We start from the raw sequence: 22,339 nt of genomic DNA on the forward strand, positions 1-22,339 counted from the left end.
ACAAACTCAAAATAGAGTCCAAACTCTTAGTAAGACATAGAAAGTCATGCATAATCTAGCCCCAATCTGCCTTTCTTGGCCTTATTCACGTTATGACCTAGACACATAGGTGCATGTTTATTTCTCCCTGAACAAGACCCATACTTTCATACCTTTCTACCTTTGCACATTGACTTTTTTCCCTCCCTCATTATCTTCTGAATGAAGTTCCAGATCAGATGTCATCCAAGCTGGATGTGATTCCCCCCATTTTGATTCCCCCAGACAGTGATTCCCCCATTGGTTTAATACTCTGTTCTTTCCAGTCACACAGCAGTGACTTGGACCACTGTACCATACATGGTATAGTACAGGCGCTTAGAACAAGCAGGGTTCTATTAGAGTGAATTCCTGTACTAAGGGTAGAGATGTTGAGCAACTTGAGGGCAAGTTTAACACCCTTCCTATTTATTATAGCAGCAAGGACAATGCCTGGCACATATTAATTATTTTCCTCAGGCATAAATACTCAAAGATTGGCAGGTTCTTACATAATACAGATAACTTGATGATATACTTGGCAAAGTCTTTGTTTTTAGTGCTCAAACTATTCAAAGGATTAAATCTCCTAGTGGATCATTTATTCTGCTTTAGTTCAATTTCAGCATCTCATATCCTAATACTAAAATCAATGCTGTCAAAGTTATTAAAATCTGTACTGTTATGGTCCACATTTAGGTTCCAGTGTTTCAAGTGAAAAGTACAATGCTTGGGTACATGATATTAGAGGGTGGCTTATGGTTTCCTAATGAAACCATAAGCCAGGGTATGAGGGCAGAGGCTATGGAGTCAAGCCAACCCAGTCTAAATTCTCATGATTTAGTAGGTAAAAGGCATTGGTGAAATTACATAACTTCCTAAATCTCAATTTTCCCATCAGTAGGTGGAGTGATAATGACCTCAGAACTTTCTTAAGAAGCACAAATGAGATACTGAAAATACTTAACCTGACATTTAAAAGGGCTCAATAAATTTCACATGCAATTACTTGTTGAATGAGCATAAACTCTTACTTTATTCTGTTGTTGGTGATTTAATATTGATTTACCACGCTGTATAGTGGCTAGCATGCCGCAGTCTGGCTGGGCACAAATCACGAGCCACTCATAGCTTTGTAGATTCAAACAGCAATTCTTTATTCCCGATCTCACACCGGCCTTCTACAAACACGTTCTGGGGAAATCCACGTTCTCTGCCCAAATCCACACCTCCACTGGGCTTCTGTCTCCCCAAAATACTGTCTGAACCCCGTGAGAACTCAAGGGGAACTCAGGCAGCAGGATACGCCCTATTCCCAGTAGGAATAACCTTCCTAAACCGGGAACGCCCTAAACCCGGATCCGCCCTGGTCCTTGAGCAAGGTCACCTTACATGCAATGTCACTGCAAAATGTCCTATTTCCACGAGTCCTTCCACTAAGCAACATGGGGTATGCTGGCAAGGAAATTGTCATACCTACTTGGCTAATGGCTCCCAGCATCAGCATATGATAAAAACTGATGGCAAGCGTATTTTAAAACTACGCCCCCTGAACAGTTCCTTTTCCTATCTTCCCTTCAAATAAATCCTTGAACTTTAAGATTTCTATTACACTGTTTCAGACTTTTGTCTCAAGTTGGTAATCATAGCCTTATGTTTCTGCAACAGTCACAATTATTGGGTGTACTATGTCACCTCTTTGGTCCTTGATTTCTCTAAAAAAAAGAATGGTACTATGTAATCTCTCATAAACTTAATTCTATTTATTTCTCATCATCTTTTACAGCATGCTGATAGAAACATGAACCGCTGGACTTAGATTTCAATTCTACAGTGAAACCATTATTGTATCAACCAATGGTTTCAAGATCTGAAAGATGTCTTGAGGGTGGGGTCCGTGTGTACACCCTCACATCTAGCACATTGTCTTACACTCCTCAAAGCCCCCATATGTATTTGATGAATTAAATGCAATGTTTAAACTAACAGAGACAGAGCTTCCTGAAAACCGACAACACTTTCAAGCCTCAAACATTTCATAAAAGGAATTATCAAGCAAACACAAACTACTGTAATCAAATCAAAATATTCCAAACAGGAATTTAACAAGTAATACATAGTAAATCAAAAGTTCTTATTCACCCTCTCCTGGCTAATTGTTGGAGTAACACTGAATTAAAGCATATAAAATAAAGCAACATTAAAATTGAAAAAAAAAAAAAAAAACCCACTAATTCCAACTGAAGGTTTCATGAATTTTTTTTTTTTTTTTTTTGGGCCCAGGGATTGAACGCAGGGGCACTTAATCACTGAGCCACACACCGAGCCCCTTTTCTTTAATATTTTATTTAGAGACAGGGTCTTGCTGAGTTGCTTAGTGCCTTGCTTTTTCTGAGGCTGGCTTTGAACTCTGATCTTCCTGCCTCAACTTCCTGAGCACTGGGATATGATTGATTTTTTATTTGAGAGAGCCTGTGGAGAGTCAGTGGAAAAAAAGCTCAAGAAAAGAAAAGTGGTGGAATTAACAGATGATGGCATGGGTTGTTGGTAGATCCCTTTCCATCTGTAAAATGTTTTTCCAACAAAACTTCCAAACAAATTTTAAGGCTGCCTATAGCTCTAGTTTACTGTTAGTAGTCTAAAGAATCAAACTAAATAAAAAGTTTTAAAAAGAGCATCGCAAGGCATCAATTTTAATCATTTTAAAATTCAAGTATTAATCACTGCTCGAGAGACAGGTCTCCCAAGTACTTATAACACCACGTATATACAAAAGTGCCCACAGTAAGATCAACCTGTCAGAGCTTATGCACAAAGCAAGACATAGAGGAACGCCATCTAGATTTCCTTATGTTTGTTATTGTTTTCTACCTGTTGATGATTAACGAGGATAAGTTCATTTAAAAAAATCTGCCCATGGTCATGAAGAGTACAGACATAAGCCAAATATTTGGATTAAGAAATAATTCAGGATTACAGGATTAATCCACTTCATCTGGATGGAGTTCAGCTGACCAGAACAGGAAAGGTCCTCACAGCAGTTCTCTTGAGAGTTTGTTTCTTACTTTAGAGAACAGGCAAGGCTTGTAAAATATTTACACATCGGGGTGTCACCTGATTAACAAGGAAAAAAAAGAACCACTGCTTTGTGGGTGTGTAAAATATCAACTAACATTTATTTTTGTTTCAGATCTTAAAACCGATGTTGTACTGAGAGATGTGCTAGAGGAGGATGTGGTTTGAAAAGACAGATATTAATAGAAAATACCAGAAAACATCTCAAGCTCTGACATGTAGGAGGAAGAGGGAACCTGCCTCTCCTACCTCTTCCCACAGTTCCCAGGTGGGATCTGGTGCCCCAGAAGTGGGCGGCTACCCCCAGGGGGAGGTGTTCCTGTGTACATGCTCTGTGGCCTGTGGAGGGCGGGGCTGCCACGTGACAGCCAGGGCCCACTCACAAATCACACACTTGTCCTAGTTCTTCTCATACAACCGCCCATAAAGAGCTGCCGTCACCAGACCAGAGGACAGTCCACGCTTCCTCAGGAAATAGTGGTCATTCTCCCAGCCAAGCTGGTCAGGGGATTCCAGGGTCATCCCTGAGGTCAGAAACAGAGGAAAGATATAGGAAGTGCTGAAGTTGCCCCACAGGTGAAACTCGAATATCCCCGTGGCCTCTGTGATCTCCTGCCCACAGGTGTGGATGTCAAGACCCCCACACTTGACCAGGGCGCACACTTGGATGTAGTAAGTGCCGTGCACAGTGTGGAAGCCATCAAAGACCCCCAGGGCATAGAGCTCTTGGGACAGGGTGGGCCTGTCATACAGCAAATGGCAGCAGAGGCTGTTGGAGCAGACTTGGAGATAGCCTTCCTTTCCCCAGACGGGGACCAGGGTGAAGTTGTCATACATCATCTCAGAGTGAAAGGTGGGAGGAGCATCCATGTTCCACTTGGCAGCTTCGCAGTGGACTTCCTGAGCGTCCTTCTCACAGTATGGCTCACCTGATACAATTTTTAAAAACCTACTGTGGGACGGGTCTGTTTTACCTGTTGTGTTCTCCGTACCAGCAAGACCCAGTGGATTTTTGGCTACCTGGGCAATGATAAGGTGACCTTTAGGGCTTTCCATGTCATGGTACCAGAAGGACTTCAGAGGGGTGTGTATGCCACTCCCTGTCATCCCCAGAGATGGGTGGTGGATGTTGGCCGCCAGGACATTGACACCAAAGGCAGTGGCAAAGGCTTTCTGAATCTCGATGGCTGCCAGGAGCGGGAGCTGGTTCATCCAGGCACTCGGATACACCACGTGCTTCACCTCGGGGTCTCTCAGCAGTCTGATGGCAGGGTCGAAGAACAGTATGTCAAAGCAGGTGAAGATGCCAAACCTGCCAGCAAAGGGGGTATCGAAAGTGACGCGATCCACTTCAAGAGGGGTATCAAAAGCTGCCTCGAAGTAGAGGTTGTGTTTTCGGTAGCGGTCAACAAGGGTTCCATTATTGCTGAAAATGACATTTGTGTTAAACTGGTATCTCCCATCATTTGGGCACCCTGGGTCATTGCTATGACATGGCTGTTTTGTCCCAAGGTTGGCCACTAAGAACATCTCTCCCTTGGTGGCCATGCAACTCAGGCGCTGGAGGACCTGGGGGAGGGGGGAGAAAAAGGGCATAAATATGTGGATTTTAAATATTCTGCCTTTTGTCTCATATTTTTAATAGAAAAATTCCTCACTGTATTCACAATAAACAAAGAGCTCTCATAAGTCAATAAGAAAAAAAAATCACCACTGAAAACATACAAAGGAGATGAACAGGTGATTCAGGAAGAAAAAACAAATGGCCAAGAAATATCTGAAAAGAAGCTGAACCACAGGGCTGGGAATGTGGCTCAAGGGTAGCGGGTTCGCCTGGCATGCGTGCGGCTGGCCCAGGTTCGATCCTCAGCACCACATACAAAAAAAGATGTTGTGTCCGCCAAAAACTAAAAAATAAATATTAAAAAATTCTCTCTCTCTTTAAAAAAAAAAAAAGGAAGATTTTCCTTTTTCTACCTTAAATTAAAAAAAAAAAGAAGCTGAACCACATGAGTTATAGGGAAATGCAAATTAAAACCACAATGAGACATTATTTTTCACCTTCATTAGATTGTCAAAAATTCTAAAGGTTATTCTATCTTGCACTGACCAAAAAGTGAGAAAATAGGCCTTAATGACTATTATTGGAGATAGAAAGTGAAATAAAAATCTCTTGAGGAAGAAGTTTGTTACTCTTTAAAATAGTGTAAAATGTGCACAGCCTTTGAGAAATCCCATTTCTAAGAATTTCACCTTACGGAAGCACTTGGACATGTTTCTGAAAATATATGTAAAGGATATTCATTGAATTGTTGCTCTTGATATCAAGAGTTTTAAGAAAATAATGAGCATATACCATGCTAAAAAAGGATGGCAATAAATATAAAAGCATAGAAAAGGGTAAAGTTGGATACATAGCAAATGGATATGTTTCTCTAGGAAAGGAAGTAGGATGAGAATGGGCTGTGGTGAAGGTGAATTTTTACTTTTTTTTTTCTTTTTTTAACTTCTATTTGACATGTTTAAGTTTATATTCATGTATTTCTTGTGTAATTAATAAATTAAATATTCATAGAGCAAATGCTTTACAATAGTGGATTTTCTTTTTTCCTTTGCAGTACTAGGTGTTAGGTCAGTAGGTTTCCCTGACCCCCCGCCCCCTTTCTTGGTGGCTGCGGGGTGGGACTTTCCACCTGGCTGACCGAAATGGCCAATCAGAAGTTGACATGGCAACGGACCCCAACCTACACGGTCCTGGCAGGCAGAAGCAATCGCCCTGTCAACCCAACCAGCCCTGACCAACCTGCGACCAACAAGATACCCCTAAACTCGGCGGCCAACCTGCTGTCAGTAGCTGCAGTGTAGATGGCCTGGGCCCTCCCCCTCCAGTTCCCTTATTAGCACTGTTCTTGCCTTTCCCGCCTGCGGCTTCCCCGGCCCTCACCCTTTCGTGGATTGGTGAACCCCTCCCAGGGGCGCCCCCCAATAAACCTTCTTTTGGTGCCTCATTCTGGTTCCATGGTTGCTGATCTCGCACGCCCCTTTCTGCTTTACACTAGGGATTTAACCCAGGGCGCTTGACCACCAAGCCACACCCTCAGCCCTTTTTATTTATTTAGAGATGACTCCTTATGTTGTCAGGGCTGGCTTTGAACTTGCAGTCCTCCAGCCTCAGTCTCCCAAGTTGCTAGGATTACAGACAAGTGCCACCACACCCAGCTCTAGACAGTCTTTAACTGAATGTATAGCACATGGAGTTTGGGTTTGGTTTTTGGGGTCCTTGGGTCTCCTTTATATCTCAGCATGCTGTGGCTTTCAGGCACTCACTTGGTTCACCTTGGCATGCCCTCTGTTATGGGTCAGGCTATATGGGCAATGACCAAACAGACTCCATTTTACCTGGAGACTCCATATCACCTAAGAAATGCTTCTCCTATGGGAAAGCTCTGCCTCTGTATCCATTAATAGTTACCTAACATAGCATACTTGGCAACACAAAATAGCAATTTTTATACAATGTAAAATTGTTCTCTTTGGTTTCCATTTTTCTTGGGCAATGTACCTTGTCAGAGATTGATTGTCTAGACTTTAGTAACCATTCTCTAACTTGTTTTGAACTAGGGTCATTTTGACCCACTTCCCTTCTGCTTGCTTGCTGCTATGCCAACCTGGAAAGTCCTGTGGGAAAAACCAATGTGCCCATGGCATTGTCTTGCTAACTGCCCAATTCAGCTTCTGTACCTGCTTGCTTGCAGTTACATCTACCCAGATGTGTTTTTTGCCTTTAAATATCCTAAAATGCTCAGGCTCAGGGCTGTTCCCTGCAGAGATAGTTATGGGTCTTGTGGGAAGCAGTCGCTGGCTGGCCAGCTAAATAAAGACTCTTCAATTTGGACAAAATTGGGACTTGGTGTGTTTTCTGAGCAACCTGCCCCACAACACCCTTGGCCTGCTGAAGAGGAAGACTAAGGCCCTAAAATACCTCTGTGTCATTGAAACGGTGGGGCTCCAGGCACGGGTTCCATTTGACCAGCTGGGGAGATGGCATGAAGTCCAAAAATGGGTAAATGGATGTTCTTGTGAAGTTGAAGCCATGGATGCCATCTTCTGGAAACACTATGATCTGCACGCCCTGCAAGTCAGAACAGTACAATGTAGTCTGGTATCAGACGTCGAGAAGCGCCACTTCATTCATTAGCTCACACCCTGGGCAACCACCGAGGCGTTAACTGTACCAGAGCCAGAGATACAGAGCTGGTGGCTGGACTCTCATCAGGGATCCTAGTGTTGGGGATGCTGGCTTGCTTGGTCCAACCCTAAAGGCACAAAGACAAAGTCCTCCAGGAACATGCATCACTTGTACCTGGAGTGTGTCAGGGAAGGAGGGTGAGTAAGCTGCTGAAAGAGCAGGAATTTACCAGGCAGGCTACTAGAAGGGGTGTGGAGTTCTCGGTGGTGAAATTGGAGCTGGAGCTGTTTACAAAGGGCATCAAACATTGGACCATTAACAGATGAGGTGTCTCTCACTCTAGTAGTTCTCAACTTCATTCTGTTCTAAATCAGTTGGGGGTTTTTTTTTTTTTTTAACTAGGGATTGAACCCCAGGTGTGTGTGTGGGTGCTTAACCACTGAGCCACATCCCCAACTCTTTTCATCTTTTATTTTGAGACAGCATCTTGTTAAGTTACCTTGGGCCTCAATAAGTTTCTGAGGCTGGCTTTGAATTTGTGATCCTTCTGCCTCAGCCTCCTGAGTGGTGAAATTACAGACATGTATCACCACACTTGGCTAAATTTTAAGTTCTTAACACGCATTGTCAAATAGCTTTTCAGAAAGGTCATATCAATGCATAGCACCCTGTGAGACTGACCCATTCTGAGTAGTGACTATATAAATAAAAAATCATCAAAAACTAGGAGTAAGGTAAGAAAAAGAATCCGTATATTTCCAAATTAGATTGGGGTATTGATCAACAGGCTCACTCAAGGATTATTTAATTATCTAGAGAATGTGTCACTGTTTGTTACTTAAAAGCTCACCTCAACTGTGTTATCCTATAGGACCTTTAAAGTCAGCTGTGTATCTATTAGCAAATTCATTTCACTATTCCCTGAGCTGCTGATAGACACATTTCCGTTCTTCAAATTCTCCTTTGAATCAGTTTTACCATGTTACTGATTCCTTCATTAGTTAATGCATTAAATAAAAATTTTGTTCATTCATATTTGCATAAGAGTTATGCTTTTAACTTTTTAAAATTTACACATGGACAAATATTTTCCTTTATTCAAATCAAAACTGAGAGCATTGGATGGTTCCTTATGGATTTATGTATACATATTAGATTAAGATGAACATTAAATTGCATTTCCTGAGTACACAGCAGCCAGGAATGAGGCTGGGAACCAAGCATGAGCTGGGCAGAACTTTGGGTCTGATGTGAGCACTCCCAATGAGCACCACCAGCCATTTTCTGATAGACTTTGCTGAGATCAAGAATTCCCTCTAGGGGCTGGGTTGTGGCTCAGTGGTAGAGTGCTCGCCTAGCATCCACAAGGCACTGGGTTTAATCCTCAGCACCACCTAAAGCTAAAAAATAAATACTAAAAAAAAAAAAAAAAAAAAAAAAGAATTCCCTCTAAGGAACAAAGGTCACCAACCAAGTGCCTGACCACACTAATTAGCTGTAAACTCCTCCCTCCAGCCCTACCCCAGTGCCTCCGCGAAGAGAGCAATACTTCAGTTGGCTTGTTTAGGAACCTGTGCCCTTAAAGTAAATCTGATGGACAACTCTGACACATGCTCCCCATTAGTTTGTCTAAGCAGCTGCTTTAACACACGCAGCGATGTAGGGCAGCTGAGCAACCAGTGAGCACCAAAGGGATCCTCTGATCAGCTCCATCCCCGCTCCTGGACCACTAGTAATGGAATGGTATCTTGCAGCCTGTGCAGGCTCCTCAAAACCATAGCACTGGTTTCCATTAAACCTGGAAAGCTGGGGAATCCTAGTCACAGTCTCTGGGTTTCAGTGCGGCATCTGCTGAATGTCCCAGGATGGTCTTGGGAACAGGACAGAGAAGCAAGAGGGGGTAAAACTGAGGTCTGAATTCATCGCAGTGCAGCAAACACCTCCCCCCCAAGGAATGCTGCCCTCGACAGGATCGGGGGCAGCAGGTCATCTGTGGGCATAGCTGGGATTTTTTTTTTTTTTTTTTTTTTTTTACACTGACTTCAGCAGAGACACAAATGAGGTATGTACCAAAAGTGTGAATGATGTGCAGGAAATTGACATGTGGGAGGTCCAGTAAAGATCCCTAAATCACCCTTTGGACTGGAATGATGACATTTAATGACATTAGTGTAAAGGCTTGCTCTTGTGCTCAATCAGCTTCCTAATGGCAGGTAATGGCAGCACATGTGTCTGTGTGAGAGAAGGGCACAGGAGTTTTAGTTGACAGCAAGAGCTCTGTGAATCCACAGAGAGAAATCACTGCCAAGTTTGCAGGGGACAAGGTCTGGAATGAGGGAGGTGAGAGTGGCCTGTAGCCTGCGCCATCAGCCAGCACCTGGAGAGCAGTACACAGCTGTGAGCACTGGGCTGGAGATGGAAGCCCCCAAGGAACTGGGATGGGACTGGAGATTAACAGCCTTGGGGTGACATGCAAGGGGCTGGGGCAGTCAGCCTCAAGTGTGAAGAAGATGGCACTGTGTATGGGACTTGGGCTCTGCTCTTTAGCTCCAGGACAGAACTGCTCACTGAAAGAAAGGCCTATCCAGAAGTTCCCACCACTGGACGAGTGGACCTACGAACAGTGAGTTCTGGGCCCCTGAAGGTGTTCAAGGAGAAACTAGAGTCAGCTGGGACAAAGAGCAGTGCGTCACCCATCAGAAGCTCCCTTCCAACATCAGTTTCAGATATGTACACGTATATATGTCTCTGTGTATTCTAGGTATATGTACTCTAGGCTAGAATTTTTTTTTTTTTTAAACAAGACTCTACTGACTAAGCTATATTCTCAGCCCTGATCTGTAATCTTTTTTTTTGTTTTAATATTTTATTTACATTTTAGTGTTCGGCAGACACAACATCTTTGTTTGTATGTGGTGCTGAGGATCGAACCCGGGCCGCACCCATGCCAGGCAAGCGCGCTACCACTGAGTCACATCCCCAGTCCCTAGGCTAGAATTTTTAAATGAAGTGACAGATGTCTTTCCAGGCCATCCTGACCTGCTTAAAGAGAGGGGACTTGCAGGGCAAGACCTCTTAGCAGGACCGGGTCTGCCCTTTAAAAACCCATGACAACAGAGAAGTTTTTACACCCATGGAATTTACTTCACCTTAAACTTCCCTGGAGGCAGAGCAGGGCCTTCTGAAGCAGCAGGGCTTGGTCCAGGGTTAAAGCCCAATCTCCTCTGGTTATGGGTTTCCCAGAAGGGAATTGCTCACTTCTGACACTGACATTCCCCTCTGCCCTATGGGGCACTTCTCCTCCATCCTCAGGCTTCCTGGCAGGAGGGGAATGAGGCCAAGCAGGAAGCCTTTACAAAGGCTGACACTGACCTGCCCTTTGTCTTGGAGTGAGCTCTGACTGGGCGAAGGTCTCAAACTGTTTAGTCTGGCATAAGAAATGAAGTGAGCCCCAGATAATCTGCAGGCAGCAAAAATGGCAGTTCTTTGGACAGTGACTCTTTCAGGTGAGCTGTGAATGCTTCACAGATTGTGGTGCTCATCATGTTCAGTGGTTTTCAATTTTTTTCTGCACATTAGAATCCCCCAGGGAGATTGTTTAAAAAAATTCCAGTGCCCAGATCACACTCCATCTGGACCATCTGGACAATGGATTCCTAGGGATCCAGGAACCTCTAGTGTTTATAATTGGCCCAGTGATTCCTGCCCACAGCCATATGGAGAACCTGTGACTGAACCCAGGGCTTCTCAAACTTGAAGGGCCTCATCGCCTGAGGATCTTGCTAAAATGCAGATTCTGATTTGGTGGGGCCTAAAATTCTGCATTTCTAACAAGTTCTCAAGTGCTGCTGATGCTACTGGACCACGGACCACTCTCCGAGTAGCAAGACTCTAGCCACCTAAGTCAAATCAGGCTTACTTGCTGGACTGACTTTCACAGAGGTCGTAGGAAGCCTAGGGTCACCCAACCACTGCTTGAGGGTCAAAGCACCCTTTGTTCTGTTCTATGAGAGGAGCCCAGGTCATAACTGAGGAGTGTTTCTTGCCTTCTGGGCTGCAGTCATCACTTGCCGTTCGTAGATATCGAGGTTCTGGTTCATGAGCTCCAAGGCCTGCTGGCGGGTGGTGAGAGCTAGAGGGTTGGGACTCAGGATGGAGTGGTGCTCATACACGGCCGCCATGTAATATTGAGACCCCTGATGGTCAGCCACGCAGTACTCCCCGGCCTGGACTCCCAGGGCAGTGACATAACAGATGAAGAGGAAAAGAGCAGGCTTCCTGCTGGCTCCAGACATGATACAGGCCGTAAATCTGGAATGTAATGGGGCAAGGGAAAAACAGCTGAGTAAGGAATCCGCCAAGAATCCAACGTTTGTTGAACATGTTTTTTTCCAAACATGAAGGAAGCTATGTTTAAAATGGCTCACTGTGTTAATAATCGTCTCTTTTTAGAATATTTCCACAACAGACTCTATGTTCGCCATGATTTTCTTACCCAGTATTCAGCAAGGCTGTAATGCATCACTATTCACTTTCCTGGCTGTGCACTTAAGTTTTAGGCAAGAGTAATTATTCTGTTTATCAGATATAATTTCATGATATATTTTACACTCCTCCTGCTCTCTGTGCACACAAATGCACTATAGGTCCAACATCTACATTAGCTATGTTTGTCATGATGATCCTAACAATACAGCTCTGCTTTCCCTGCCTTTCTTAGAGTAATAAAGAATACAATGGAAAACTTTCAAGGGAGGAACAGACAAACTCTAGATAGGGCAGAGGGGTGGGAGGGGAAGAAAGGGGGCAGGGTGGTTAGCAAGGATGGTGGAATGTGATTGGTCATCATTATCCAAAGTACATAAATGAAGACATGCATTGGTGTGAATATACTTCATATACAACCAGAGATATGAAAAATTTTGCTATATATGTGTGATAAGAATTGTAATGCATTCCACTGTTATTTATTTTTAAAAAATCAATTAAAAAAATCACCACATTGTTTGGGGCCAAGAAACTGCAGACTTCCACTTAAATGCCACTTACACTCTCTGTTACAAAAGCAGCCTCCTAATCAAAGCACAGCATTGTTTCCTTCTCTACTTGAGAAATGCCATCACACATTTCACTTTCTCAACCTTCATCTCTGTGATTCCAAATCTCTTGCTCAAAAGCAATGCTCTTTTGGAAATAAAATCCTATTTGCAGTGATAATGTAGAATTTTCTAGAAGATAAAGTGGGCTTTTCTAGAATGTAAACTCCATTTTGTGGTTCCTACCATCAAAGACTAGAGGTGAATTACACATCTGTGTATCCCTCCTTGAGTCTCCAAGAATAGGAATGGCTACTTTTTTTTTCTTTCACATTTTCCATTAATTTCTATTTTTAAAAATTTTTTTAAATATTTATTTTTTAGTAGTAGTTGGACAGAATACCTTTTTATTTTATTTATTTATTTTTATGTGGTGTTGAGGATTGAACCCAGGGCCTCACATATGCTAGGTGAGCGATTTACTGCTGAGCCACAACCCCAACCCTAATTTCTATTATATTAATGCATATCAATTATACAAAATGGGTTTGTGAAATGTTCATACTTATATATATATAATGTATTCCCTATTACCCTTTGCCCCACCACCTTCCCTCCTCCTGGTCCCTTTCCTTAATGGTCCTCTTCTACTTTCTTGTCTTTTTTTTTCTAGATTCCACATATGAGAGGAAACATGATACTTGTCTGAGTCTGGTTTATTTTGTTTAACATGATGATCTCCTTCTTTATGGCTGGACAATACTCCATTGTGTGTGTGCATGTGTGTACATATGTGTGTGTGTTGTGTACATATGTGTGTGTGTATACACACACACACACACATATATGGCCTCTTCTTTATCCCTCTGTCTCTTGATGGGCATCTGGGCTGATTCTGTACCTGGCTATTGTGTATGGTTTGCAGGTTTGCAGGTCTCTATTGCATGCTGACTTTTATTGCTATAGCTGGTCATATAGTAGGTTCTATTTTTTTTGATAATAAAACTACTAGTACATGGCATAAATACATATACAACAGCATGTGACAAAAATACAAAATATATTTCACTTCTGTATAGAAATATCCACTACAGGACTTTTTTAGATTAGATTATAATATTATAAATAAAGTTGCCAGGTGCAGTGGTGCATGCCTATAATCCTAGTGGCTCTGGAGGCTGAGACAGGAGAATTGCGAATTCAAAGCTAGCCTCAGCAACTTAGCAAGGCCCTAAGCAACTCAGTGAGACCCTGTCTCTAAATAAAATATTAGGAAAAAAAAAAAAAAGGGCTGGGGATGTGGCTCAGTGGTTAAGTGCCCCTGGGTTCAATCCCTGGTTCCAAAATATAAAACAAACAAACAAACTACCGCACCCAGGACCAATGTTTGATAAATGGCAACTACTGCTTTGGGGAGGCAGACAGATAATACTTAGGACTACAGGCTTGGGAGTCACTCAGGTCTGGATGTGAATCTTGAGTGGCTTCTTACTGCCCTAGGAAAGTGGCCTGTTCGCTTAGGACCTCATAAGCCAGGAAATTGGGCTCCGGTGGCTTCAAAAATGCATGATTTTTTTACTGAGATAATCATGTTTAATTCTCATTTGCATGTCTACTCTTCTAGTGACTTATTTTTTCCTATGTGCTTGCGATTGTATTTGTCTTGCTTCTTCTTTTGAGTATAGGATTCCTTTAAGTATCTTCTGTAGTGATGGTTTTAGTGGTCATGAATTCCTTCAGTTCATATTTATCTTGGAAGGCCTTTATTTCATCTTAAATTCTGAAAGATAACTTTGCTGAATATAGTAATTAGATTAGCTGTTATTTTATTTCAGGACTTGAAATACATACTACCATATCCTCCTGGCCTTTAGTTTCTGCTGAGAAATATGCTGTTATTCTGATCTGTTTGACTTTATAAGTGACTTGGCACTTCTATTACAGTTTTCAATATTCTTTGTTCTGTACCTGGGGCAGTTAATATTGTCCTGGAGAGGTCCTTTTCTAGTTATTTCTATGGAGGGTTTTGAATGCCTCCTGTACCTGGATATTCATATCTTCTCCAAGGTTTGGGAAATTTTCTGCTATGATTTCACTAAATAGGTTTTCTATTCCTTTAACCTACACGCTGGCTTCTACCTCTAAACCAATTTGTAGGTTTGGTGTCTTAATTGTGGACCATAAGTCTTGAATAGTCTGTTCATAATTTCTTCTTCTTTTTCTTTATTACTGCCTGAATAGGATGATTCATCAACTTTTCTTCAAGTCCTGGTTTTCTTTCTTCTGCTTGATCTAGTCAATTGGTGAGGCTTTCAATGGAGGTTTTTATTGGACTTATTAAGCTTTTCATTTCTGTGATTTCTGTTTGATTCTTTTTTCAGAATCTCTATGGTATTAACTCTTTTGTATTCTGTATTGTTTTTCTTAGTCCATTCAGTTATTTATTTGTATTCCCCTTGAAGTCATTGAACATTTAAAAAATTACTCTTTTGATTTCTTTGTGTAGCATTTCATCTATTTGAGTATCTTTGGATTCAATTAGTGAAGAGTTATGAACATTGGAAGAGTCATGTTGCTTTCCCCTCACATTTCTTGTGTTTCTACATTGAGATTTGAACATCTGTTGAGATGAATATCTCCTCCACTTTTATATGAGGGTCTTCTTAGTAGAGTAGCCTTCTTCTGAGGGCTCCATCTCCAGTACCAGAGAGGAGAAGACAAACTTCACTCACAATGACAACACAAAGATGAACAGATGTAGGAATTCAGTAAAAAACACTTAATAGAGTAAAAACCACTTAAACCAACAGCTACATCACCAATAACAATAGAAAATGATAAAAAGAATATGGAATAAACTAAAAAATTAAAATTTAATGAAGGTAAAAGTAGTACTGATAAAACAAATTTTTAAAATACGGGGCAGGGAAAGGGGACAAAGAAAGAAGCAGAATTTTTTAAAAAAGGAAAACAAGAAAGAGGAGGAGAATAATGTGAAAGATTTTTTTTTTAGTCCAATTAAAGAATAAAAGAAACTGGGCATGGTGGTGCATGCCTGTAATCCCAGCAACTTGAGTGGCTGAGGCAGGAGGATTATAAGTTCGAGACCAGCCTCACCAATATAGTGAGGCCTTAAGCAACTTAGTGAGACCCTGTCTCAAAAAAAAAAAAAAGGAAATAGAATCAAATAAAAGTAAGAAAAGGAAAATAAAAAGGAAAGAAAAACAAGTCCACCTTCTTTGCAGGTCCTGAAATACTGGGATTTACCACATATGGGGAACAGGGAGAGTCATAGCAGGGCCTGTTGTGATTCCTCTTTGCTCCCACAAAACTGGTTGGTGTTGTATGTAGATTGAGCCCTGTCCTGTGTTTTCTGCAGACTGGGCTGGCTAAAGATATGTGGCAAAGCTATATTCACTCCAGAGGCTTTCTTTATCATATGCTGCTAGCCCCAAAAGGTGGGCTACAGGTGCTGCTTGCTCCAGGGGCTCTCCAGTCTGTGGTACCTGGGGTCATGGTAAATGTCCAAGCCCATGACTTTTCCCTTAAAGCACTGGAGTAGGGGAAATAAACAAACTATTGAGTTCTGCACTGGTGCAAGGCAGATGAGGGAAGTAAGTAACTCGTTAGCCTCAGTCTTGGTGCCTTCAGACCAATCCCCTCAGTAAACCATGCACCATGGGTCTCACTCCTCACCACCGAGGTCAGTGCCACCGACCACTGTGCTCTTTGCAGTCAGAGCTCCCCGCTGCTTCTCAGTGGGTCTGCAACTGATCCTCCCCTCTCCATGACTGTCTCTTATGGTCACCTGCCACCCAGTCACTGTGGCTGGGTGTCCCTAGGGACCCTGAATTATGACTGGTCCGTGTTTTCTGACCCCAAAAGTACCTCTTCAAAGTTATGTTGATAATATTTCCAAAGTATAAGTCAATGATTTAAGATGTGTGGAAATTGAAACTGGGGTAGAGGTCAATGAGCCAGTCTCAATTGGTGGCACATTAGGAGTTCCTGGGGCTAATAGTGGCACATACAGGACCTTCTGTTCTCAACAGGGAGCTCTGTACCAAAGATTCATGAACATAGAACATTTATTTATTTAACCTTTATCTTATTTATTTATTTATATGTGGTACTGAAGATTGAACCCAGCCCCTGGCACATATTAGGCAAGTGCTCTACCACTGCGCCACAACCCCAGTCCAAACAGAGCATTTAAATCTAAGAAACTTGCAATCCAATAAAACAAGTAAACTGGAATGAACAAGATATCATATTCCTTTTTATTTTGAGAACATAAGATCTATATTATTTATAGAAGGAGCCTGGTAGGAAAGCTGTAAGTGGCAATCATCTGTGCAGGAACAAAGGTAGGTCAATTAGAAGAGGCTCTGCAGATTTAAGCAGGTATTCATGCTTGAATGTTGGCAAGTTTAATGAGGCAGGAGAGAATGAATAATTACAATAAAAACAGGCGCAACCCTTTGCTTACCCTAAATGTCACTGGGCAGAACTATAACCACTTGTACTTCATAAATACTTAGAGCCGAACTTGCAGGAAAATAGGTATGTTTTCTCTCATATGTGGAAGCTCGAGAGAAAAAAAAGGAGGGAATCTCATGAAAATAGAAGGGAGACCAGTGGAGTAGAAGAAGGAGACCAAGGAAGGGAGGAGAGGAGGGAAAGAGGAGGGTACTGGGGAATGAAACTGCCCAGATCATGTTGTGTGCGTAGGAATATGTAATGAATCTCACTATGTACTGATAATTTTTTAAAGATAGGTTTTATTCAAAGCCAGCTTCAAAGGAAGATAGAAGAAACTACTTTATGTTTCAAATTTCTATTTTCAGGAAAACTGAAGGCCAGGAAATCTTTTATAAGGGAAGAGGCTGCATCAGATTTGCAGAGGAGGCTTTGAAGTGGGACAACAGGCAGGAAATATACATACGCCGATGCAGTTATGGGACAGAGAATGTCAGTGGGGTCAGGTGGGGCAGGGGTCACCCCCACTCTCAATTTCCTTGCTGTCCTCTGGGCCAGGCAGGTGGCATGGGTAGCCTTTACTCTCGGTGTAAGGAAAGACAGGATGCAGAAAACAACTTATCAGGAAGTTTCCCTTAATTTCAGGGAAACTGAAATTCACCTGTCTCACAACTGGTGAATCAGGAGATATTTTAACCAAGGCTGTAAGGCTGGTTTCCCCTCTGTGCTTAGCATTGTCTTGGGAAAAAACAAACCAGGTTGGGGCAAAGACTTTGAAGGGCTGATGAGGCAGCAGAAGTGGGTATTTAGTTTTAAAATGGCAGTGTTACAGAGCAAGGGCCCACCACAGAACTGAGGTAGCTACTGTGGTTTGGTTCTTGTGATAACACCAGAAAGATTTCAGACATAGCAGGCGTGAGTTTATTAGAAAGGTTAGGACAAGGGAAAAAGGAGACACGCTCATGGGAGAGAATGGGTCCTCCCGAGAGGAGAGGATGGTGCGTGCCTCCTGCCTTCCAGTTTTATTGAGGGTCCCAGGCCAAATTCTTGGCTTTTGACTGACAGCAGGATTGCATCAGAATTCCAAGTCCCACTGTACAGGGTCTTACCCCATGGAGGGGAGACATACTAAAAATCCAAGGCAACCATGGGTCACTTTGGCCCATGCTGACCAGTTATAATTTGAACTTGTTCTTACAGATTTTATGGTTAGGGGGCTTGCTTCGAACTATCATCACCTCCCTGAGTTCCTGAATCTGGTCTGCATAAAGGTCACAAAAATCTTTTCAGAGTAACTTGTATTTTTATTGGCAGGGAGGAGCTTTTTGGCCTTGTATTTTTCCTGCAGATAACAGGTTATTTGCTAAGGAATATACTAGATCCCATTCACTTATAGGGAAGTTTTTAAAAGAAGGCAAGTGGGGGTCAGGACAGTAGGCCCAGTTTATAGAATTATCCCCTTAACCTCACGTTCCCTCCATTTACATCTATTACCTATCAGAAGGACTGAAGGAACTGGGACAGTCCCCAGACTGTTATCACATGGTACTTGGCAGCAGAATCACACACAGGGTATTAGGAAAAACCAAACCAGGTTGGGGCAAAGACTTTGAAGGGCTGATCAGGCAGCAGAAGTGGATGTTTAGTTTTAAAATGGCAGGTGCTAGCTCAGGACAGTATGCACAGGCAAATTAGGGTACAAGGTTCCCTGGGAATAAGGTGTTATGAAGTTGTTAGGTAGTAGACAGCAATGAGCAGAGAAATGCATGGAAAGGTCACAAGCGTTCTTTTAATTATTTTAGGGTCTCTACTTTAAACTAATTTCTGAGAAAGCATTGGGTAGTAGTTAATTTGTAGAAAATAAACAGAAGTAAAGGAGCTAATTGAAAAATATGTTAAAAGGATTAATGGGACTAACTCTTGACAGGGTCCATTGAGGTTGATGTGACGCTAGGAATTGCCATAGGTGTCTCCATTTGTGTAGGAAGGAGGATTCCTTTAGTAGCACAGGGGCACTAAGATAACTTCTGACCAGCTACTGACCCCAGTGCCCACATTAACATGGGACTGACTTGTAGACAAAGCCCCCCAAATAGGATGGCCACCATGACAGTTCCGCAGAGGACCAACTAAGGTCAAAACCTCCACCGCCTGATGTGAAGGAGGAGTTGGACCCCTGAGAAGCATCAAACAGTAATAGTTTAGATATAGTGTTGGCTCCTTTGTCATTCCTCTTGCTTGGAGTTGGCCCACTCTCTCTGCTTGGGCTTTGCCTTGCTTTTACTTTTACCTCAATAAAACTTTACTTTCAATAAAACTGTCTTGTATATTTTTGGTGTCTGACTTTTTTTCTTTTGTCAGAACACAAGAACCAAGGTTTAGAGTTTCAGCTCCCTGTTTTCCTATGACAGAATCAGGGATTTTTCTTTTCTTTTTTTAATCCAAGTGACTCATCTTTAGAGCTGGTTGGGACTTGGACCCTAGAGAAAATACTGACTGTGGGTATGTGTGCCTGGCCTGGCAAGGCAGAACATAATCTGTTTCATTGAAAGGCCTCTGACATAGGAGGCTGAGCTGTAGGGGATGTGCTTACTCTCTGCAAGTATGCTCTATTCTCTTGGCTTGTGATGTGCCCTGAACCCCACTGCCAGGAAACAGCCGGGCCAAGGCTTGCTTCAGACATCCATGAATACCCACTTGAGCCAGGCTCAGCTTTAGGTGTTGAAACAAACTGAATTTGGAAGCCTCCCCTTCCCAACCTCCTGAAATTAGGAAGATAAAGATAGTGGCCCAAAGAGAGTGGCTCCTTTGGGTATAAGGAGGCTCCAAGAACCAGTGAAATACCTGTGATAACTCCTTTTAGAACTAAGAAGGAGGTGGAAGCTATGGGAATGCTATCTTTGTCCTAATCTACCCCTTCCCCTCTTAAAACCTTTCCTTGTCCCAGAGCTTTTCAGAGATGGAACTGTTGAAACAATGAAGTTTCTTCCATCTTCCTTCAAAGCTGGATTTGAATAAAACCTATTTTCCTACCAATCCGACTCTGAATATTTCTGGAGCAGAGAACATTATGGTCTAGTCTGCTCCTACATGGGTGGGATCTTGTGTACCCAGTAATAATATGACAGCGGACAAGATCCCTCATGAAGCTCAGTCTGCACAGACCAGGAGGCCAGGCATAATCAAGGAGATAAATACCTACAGGCCAGATGTTGATCAGTGCAAAGGAGGAATCAAGGCAGTGAAGAGGGTAGCGAGGGCTAGTGGTTGGAGGGGGTATCATTTTCAATAGTAAGGGTGGGAAGGCTTCAGTGAGATGGGGATATGTGAGCAAACAGCTGAAGAAGGGAAGAAGAAGGCACGCAGGTGACTGGAGAAGCATTCCAGGCAGAGGGCCTGAGACCACAAGGAGAGCAGTGTGGCTGGGGCCAAGGAAACAAGGAGGTCAGTAATGACAAATGGAATCACAGAGAGAAATAACGGCCACCCACCATTCTCCTAATACCTCCTGGCCCTTGTTCTCCTCTAGTCTAGTGTCATCAGAGGAGCCAGTGAGAACTAGGAAAACCTGAGCCAATCATTACACCTTCTGAAAAATTTCCAGTGACTCTCCATTTAATACAGAGCAAAATCCAAGGTCCCTAAGAGTCCAGTGGTTGGAAGTGATTGATGGGGTGTGGGGAGATGCTGGAGAGGCATCTTTAGGTGAGCAACTGATCTTTGCAAGGCCTACATCTCTGCTACTTAGTTCATACACCAATCCGACTAGGGAGGTTCTTTAGATCTAGGAGAAAATAAGTCAAAGTTGAAATTACATAGAAATCTATTTTGTGGAAATCTGGTGGCTTGTCAATCACTACACAAAGGATTTCTTTTCCCAGCTTGTTAAATGATTCATCTCATAATTAGCTGTGTTTCCTTCCTAGCCACGCTTCTACAATAAAATAAAAATTATATGTGGATCTATTGGTCTTTATAATGAAAGATCTTGTCACTCTTTACTTGCTAGGGAGAATAACAGTCCCATGATTACAAAGGGAGGTGAGGAAAAGCGGCAAAGGAAATGTCACATGTGGAGGAACAAACCCCGAGGGACCTGCTGAGGCATCAGGATCTGCACAGTCTAAGTGCCTATGTATAGCTGGCACGATGCCAAGAAAACACTGTAAAGTTCCAAATACTTTAAGAACTATTCTTACAATTTTGTGATTTCCTCCTCTAATTCCTTTATGTAAGAAGTAGAAATAATGTCCATCTCCACCTAATTTACATAATCTCAAGTGTACAGAAATAAGAGATCTTTTATTTCCCAGAAAGCCTCATAACTGCCTCTTATTTTCTGGTTTCCTATCTGAGAATGCTGGCCATGAGCTTGTCTGTGTCTTGTCCCTGGATCAGTTTTAGCTTGGACAGCTTTGTTCAGATTCACTAGTGAGACTTTTGACATAGCGGTTGGAAAGGTCAAGTGTGAACACTCGTGAGTGGTAACCAAGGCTGAGTGTACAAGGAAGAGTAAGTAAATTATAGAGTCTCTGGGTTGAACTGGTAAATTGTGTTTTCAGTTTAAAAATAAATTACAGCTATTATCTTCAAAAAAGGAGACTGATGGACAGAAATAACTTTCCACTATGCCTTTGATTAAGGCCAATTTCTGCTCCATTAACAAGAATAATTTATCTTAAACTAAATGAGCAATTAAAGGACAAGTTAACCTAAATGTCATATTTCTTTTCCTCAAATGGGAAATTATCTTCACAATTTAAATCAAATAAAACTTCTTCGTGGGCTAGGCTTGTAGTTCAGTGGTAGAACACTTGCCTAGCACATGTGAGGCCCTGGATTCTACCCCAATACACCAAGAGTCTTCCTTAGGCTGGGCAATGACTGTAATCCTGGACTCTGGAGGCTGAGGGAGGAGGATTTCACCCACATCTATAGCTTTGGCAACTTAGTGAGGCCTTGTTTCAAAATAAAAGATGAAAAGGACTATGGATGTAGCTTAGAGGTAAAATAACCCTGAGTTCAATCCCCAGTACCTAAAAAATAGTCTTCCACAAATGCTGAATTGTTTTACGTAAAATGTAGTATTTGTATACAGCCTTAGAGTCTATTTCACTTTGTATAGACAGAAAGAACCCCAGCCCAGGCTGACTCTACAAGTTTGCTACTGCCATTTGTGGGCCAATTGAGGATCACAAACTCAGTAGGTATTTGATCTTGACCTAGCCAGAAACAGCAAAAGGCAGGCCACTGGGTCCTGATGGTGTCAGTTTCCTAGCACCTACAGAGGATGCTCTTGACATAGGCATGGTGGGAAGATGTGGGGACACACAGCATACTGCAAGCGGTCAACGGCGTTTGGTTACAGAGCAGAACACAATCAAGAATGACAGTGACCTGTCCAGACCTATTCACAAAGTTGGCAGACTTCTTCCCTCACAGCATGGCAGATGCGCAGGGAGATGGTTAGCACCTCCGCCTTGCTTCTCTTCCTGGAGGCACTGAGCATTTTTGTTCTTTTCTGTTTGGTTAAATTGGTAAT

General features: G+C 42.5%; 1 protein-coding gene across 9 annotated transcripts in view; it reads right to left on the reverse strand.

The window, feature by feature from the left end:
- Positions 1–916: 916 nt before the first annotated feature.
- Btd (biotinidase) overlaps positions 917–22,339 on the reverse strand; it is a 31,091-nt gene continuing 9,668 nt past the window's right edge. For 8 of the 9 annotated variants that reach the window (XM_076871875.1, XM_076871707.1, XM_076871628.1 and 5 more), the window contains 3 exons: positions 11,329–11,593; positions 7,076–7,225; positions 917–4,662 (listed from right to left, as the gene is read on the reverse strand). In XM_076871875.1, the coding sequence (XP_076727990.1) occupies positions 3,493–4,662; positions 7,076–7,225; positions 11,329–11,577 (1,569 nt within the window). In that variant the 5' untranslated portion in view covers positions 11,578–11,593 and the 3' untranslated portion in view covers positions 917–3,492. Of the gene's footprint in view, positions 4,663–7,075; positions 7,226–7,328; positions 7,372–11,328; positions 11,594–22,339 lie in introns of those variants that run through there. The other variant, XM_076872120.1, reaches the window with a different exon arrangement.

The sequence above is a fragment of the Callospermophilus lateralis genome, chromosome 1, assembly GCF_048772815.1.
Source record: "Callospermophilus lateralis isolate mCalLat2 chromosome 1, mCalLat2.hap1, whole genome shotgun sequence".
Lineage (NCBI taxonomy): Eukaryota > Metazoa > Chordata > Mammalia > Rodentia > Sciuridae > Callospermophilus > Callospermophilus lateralis.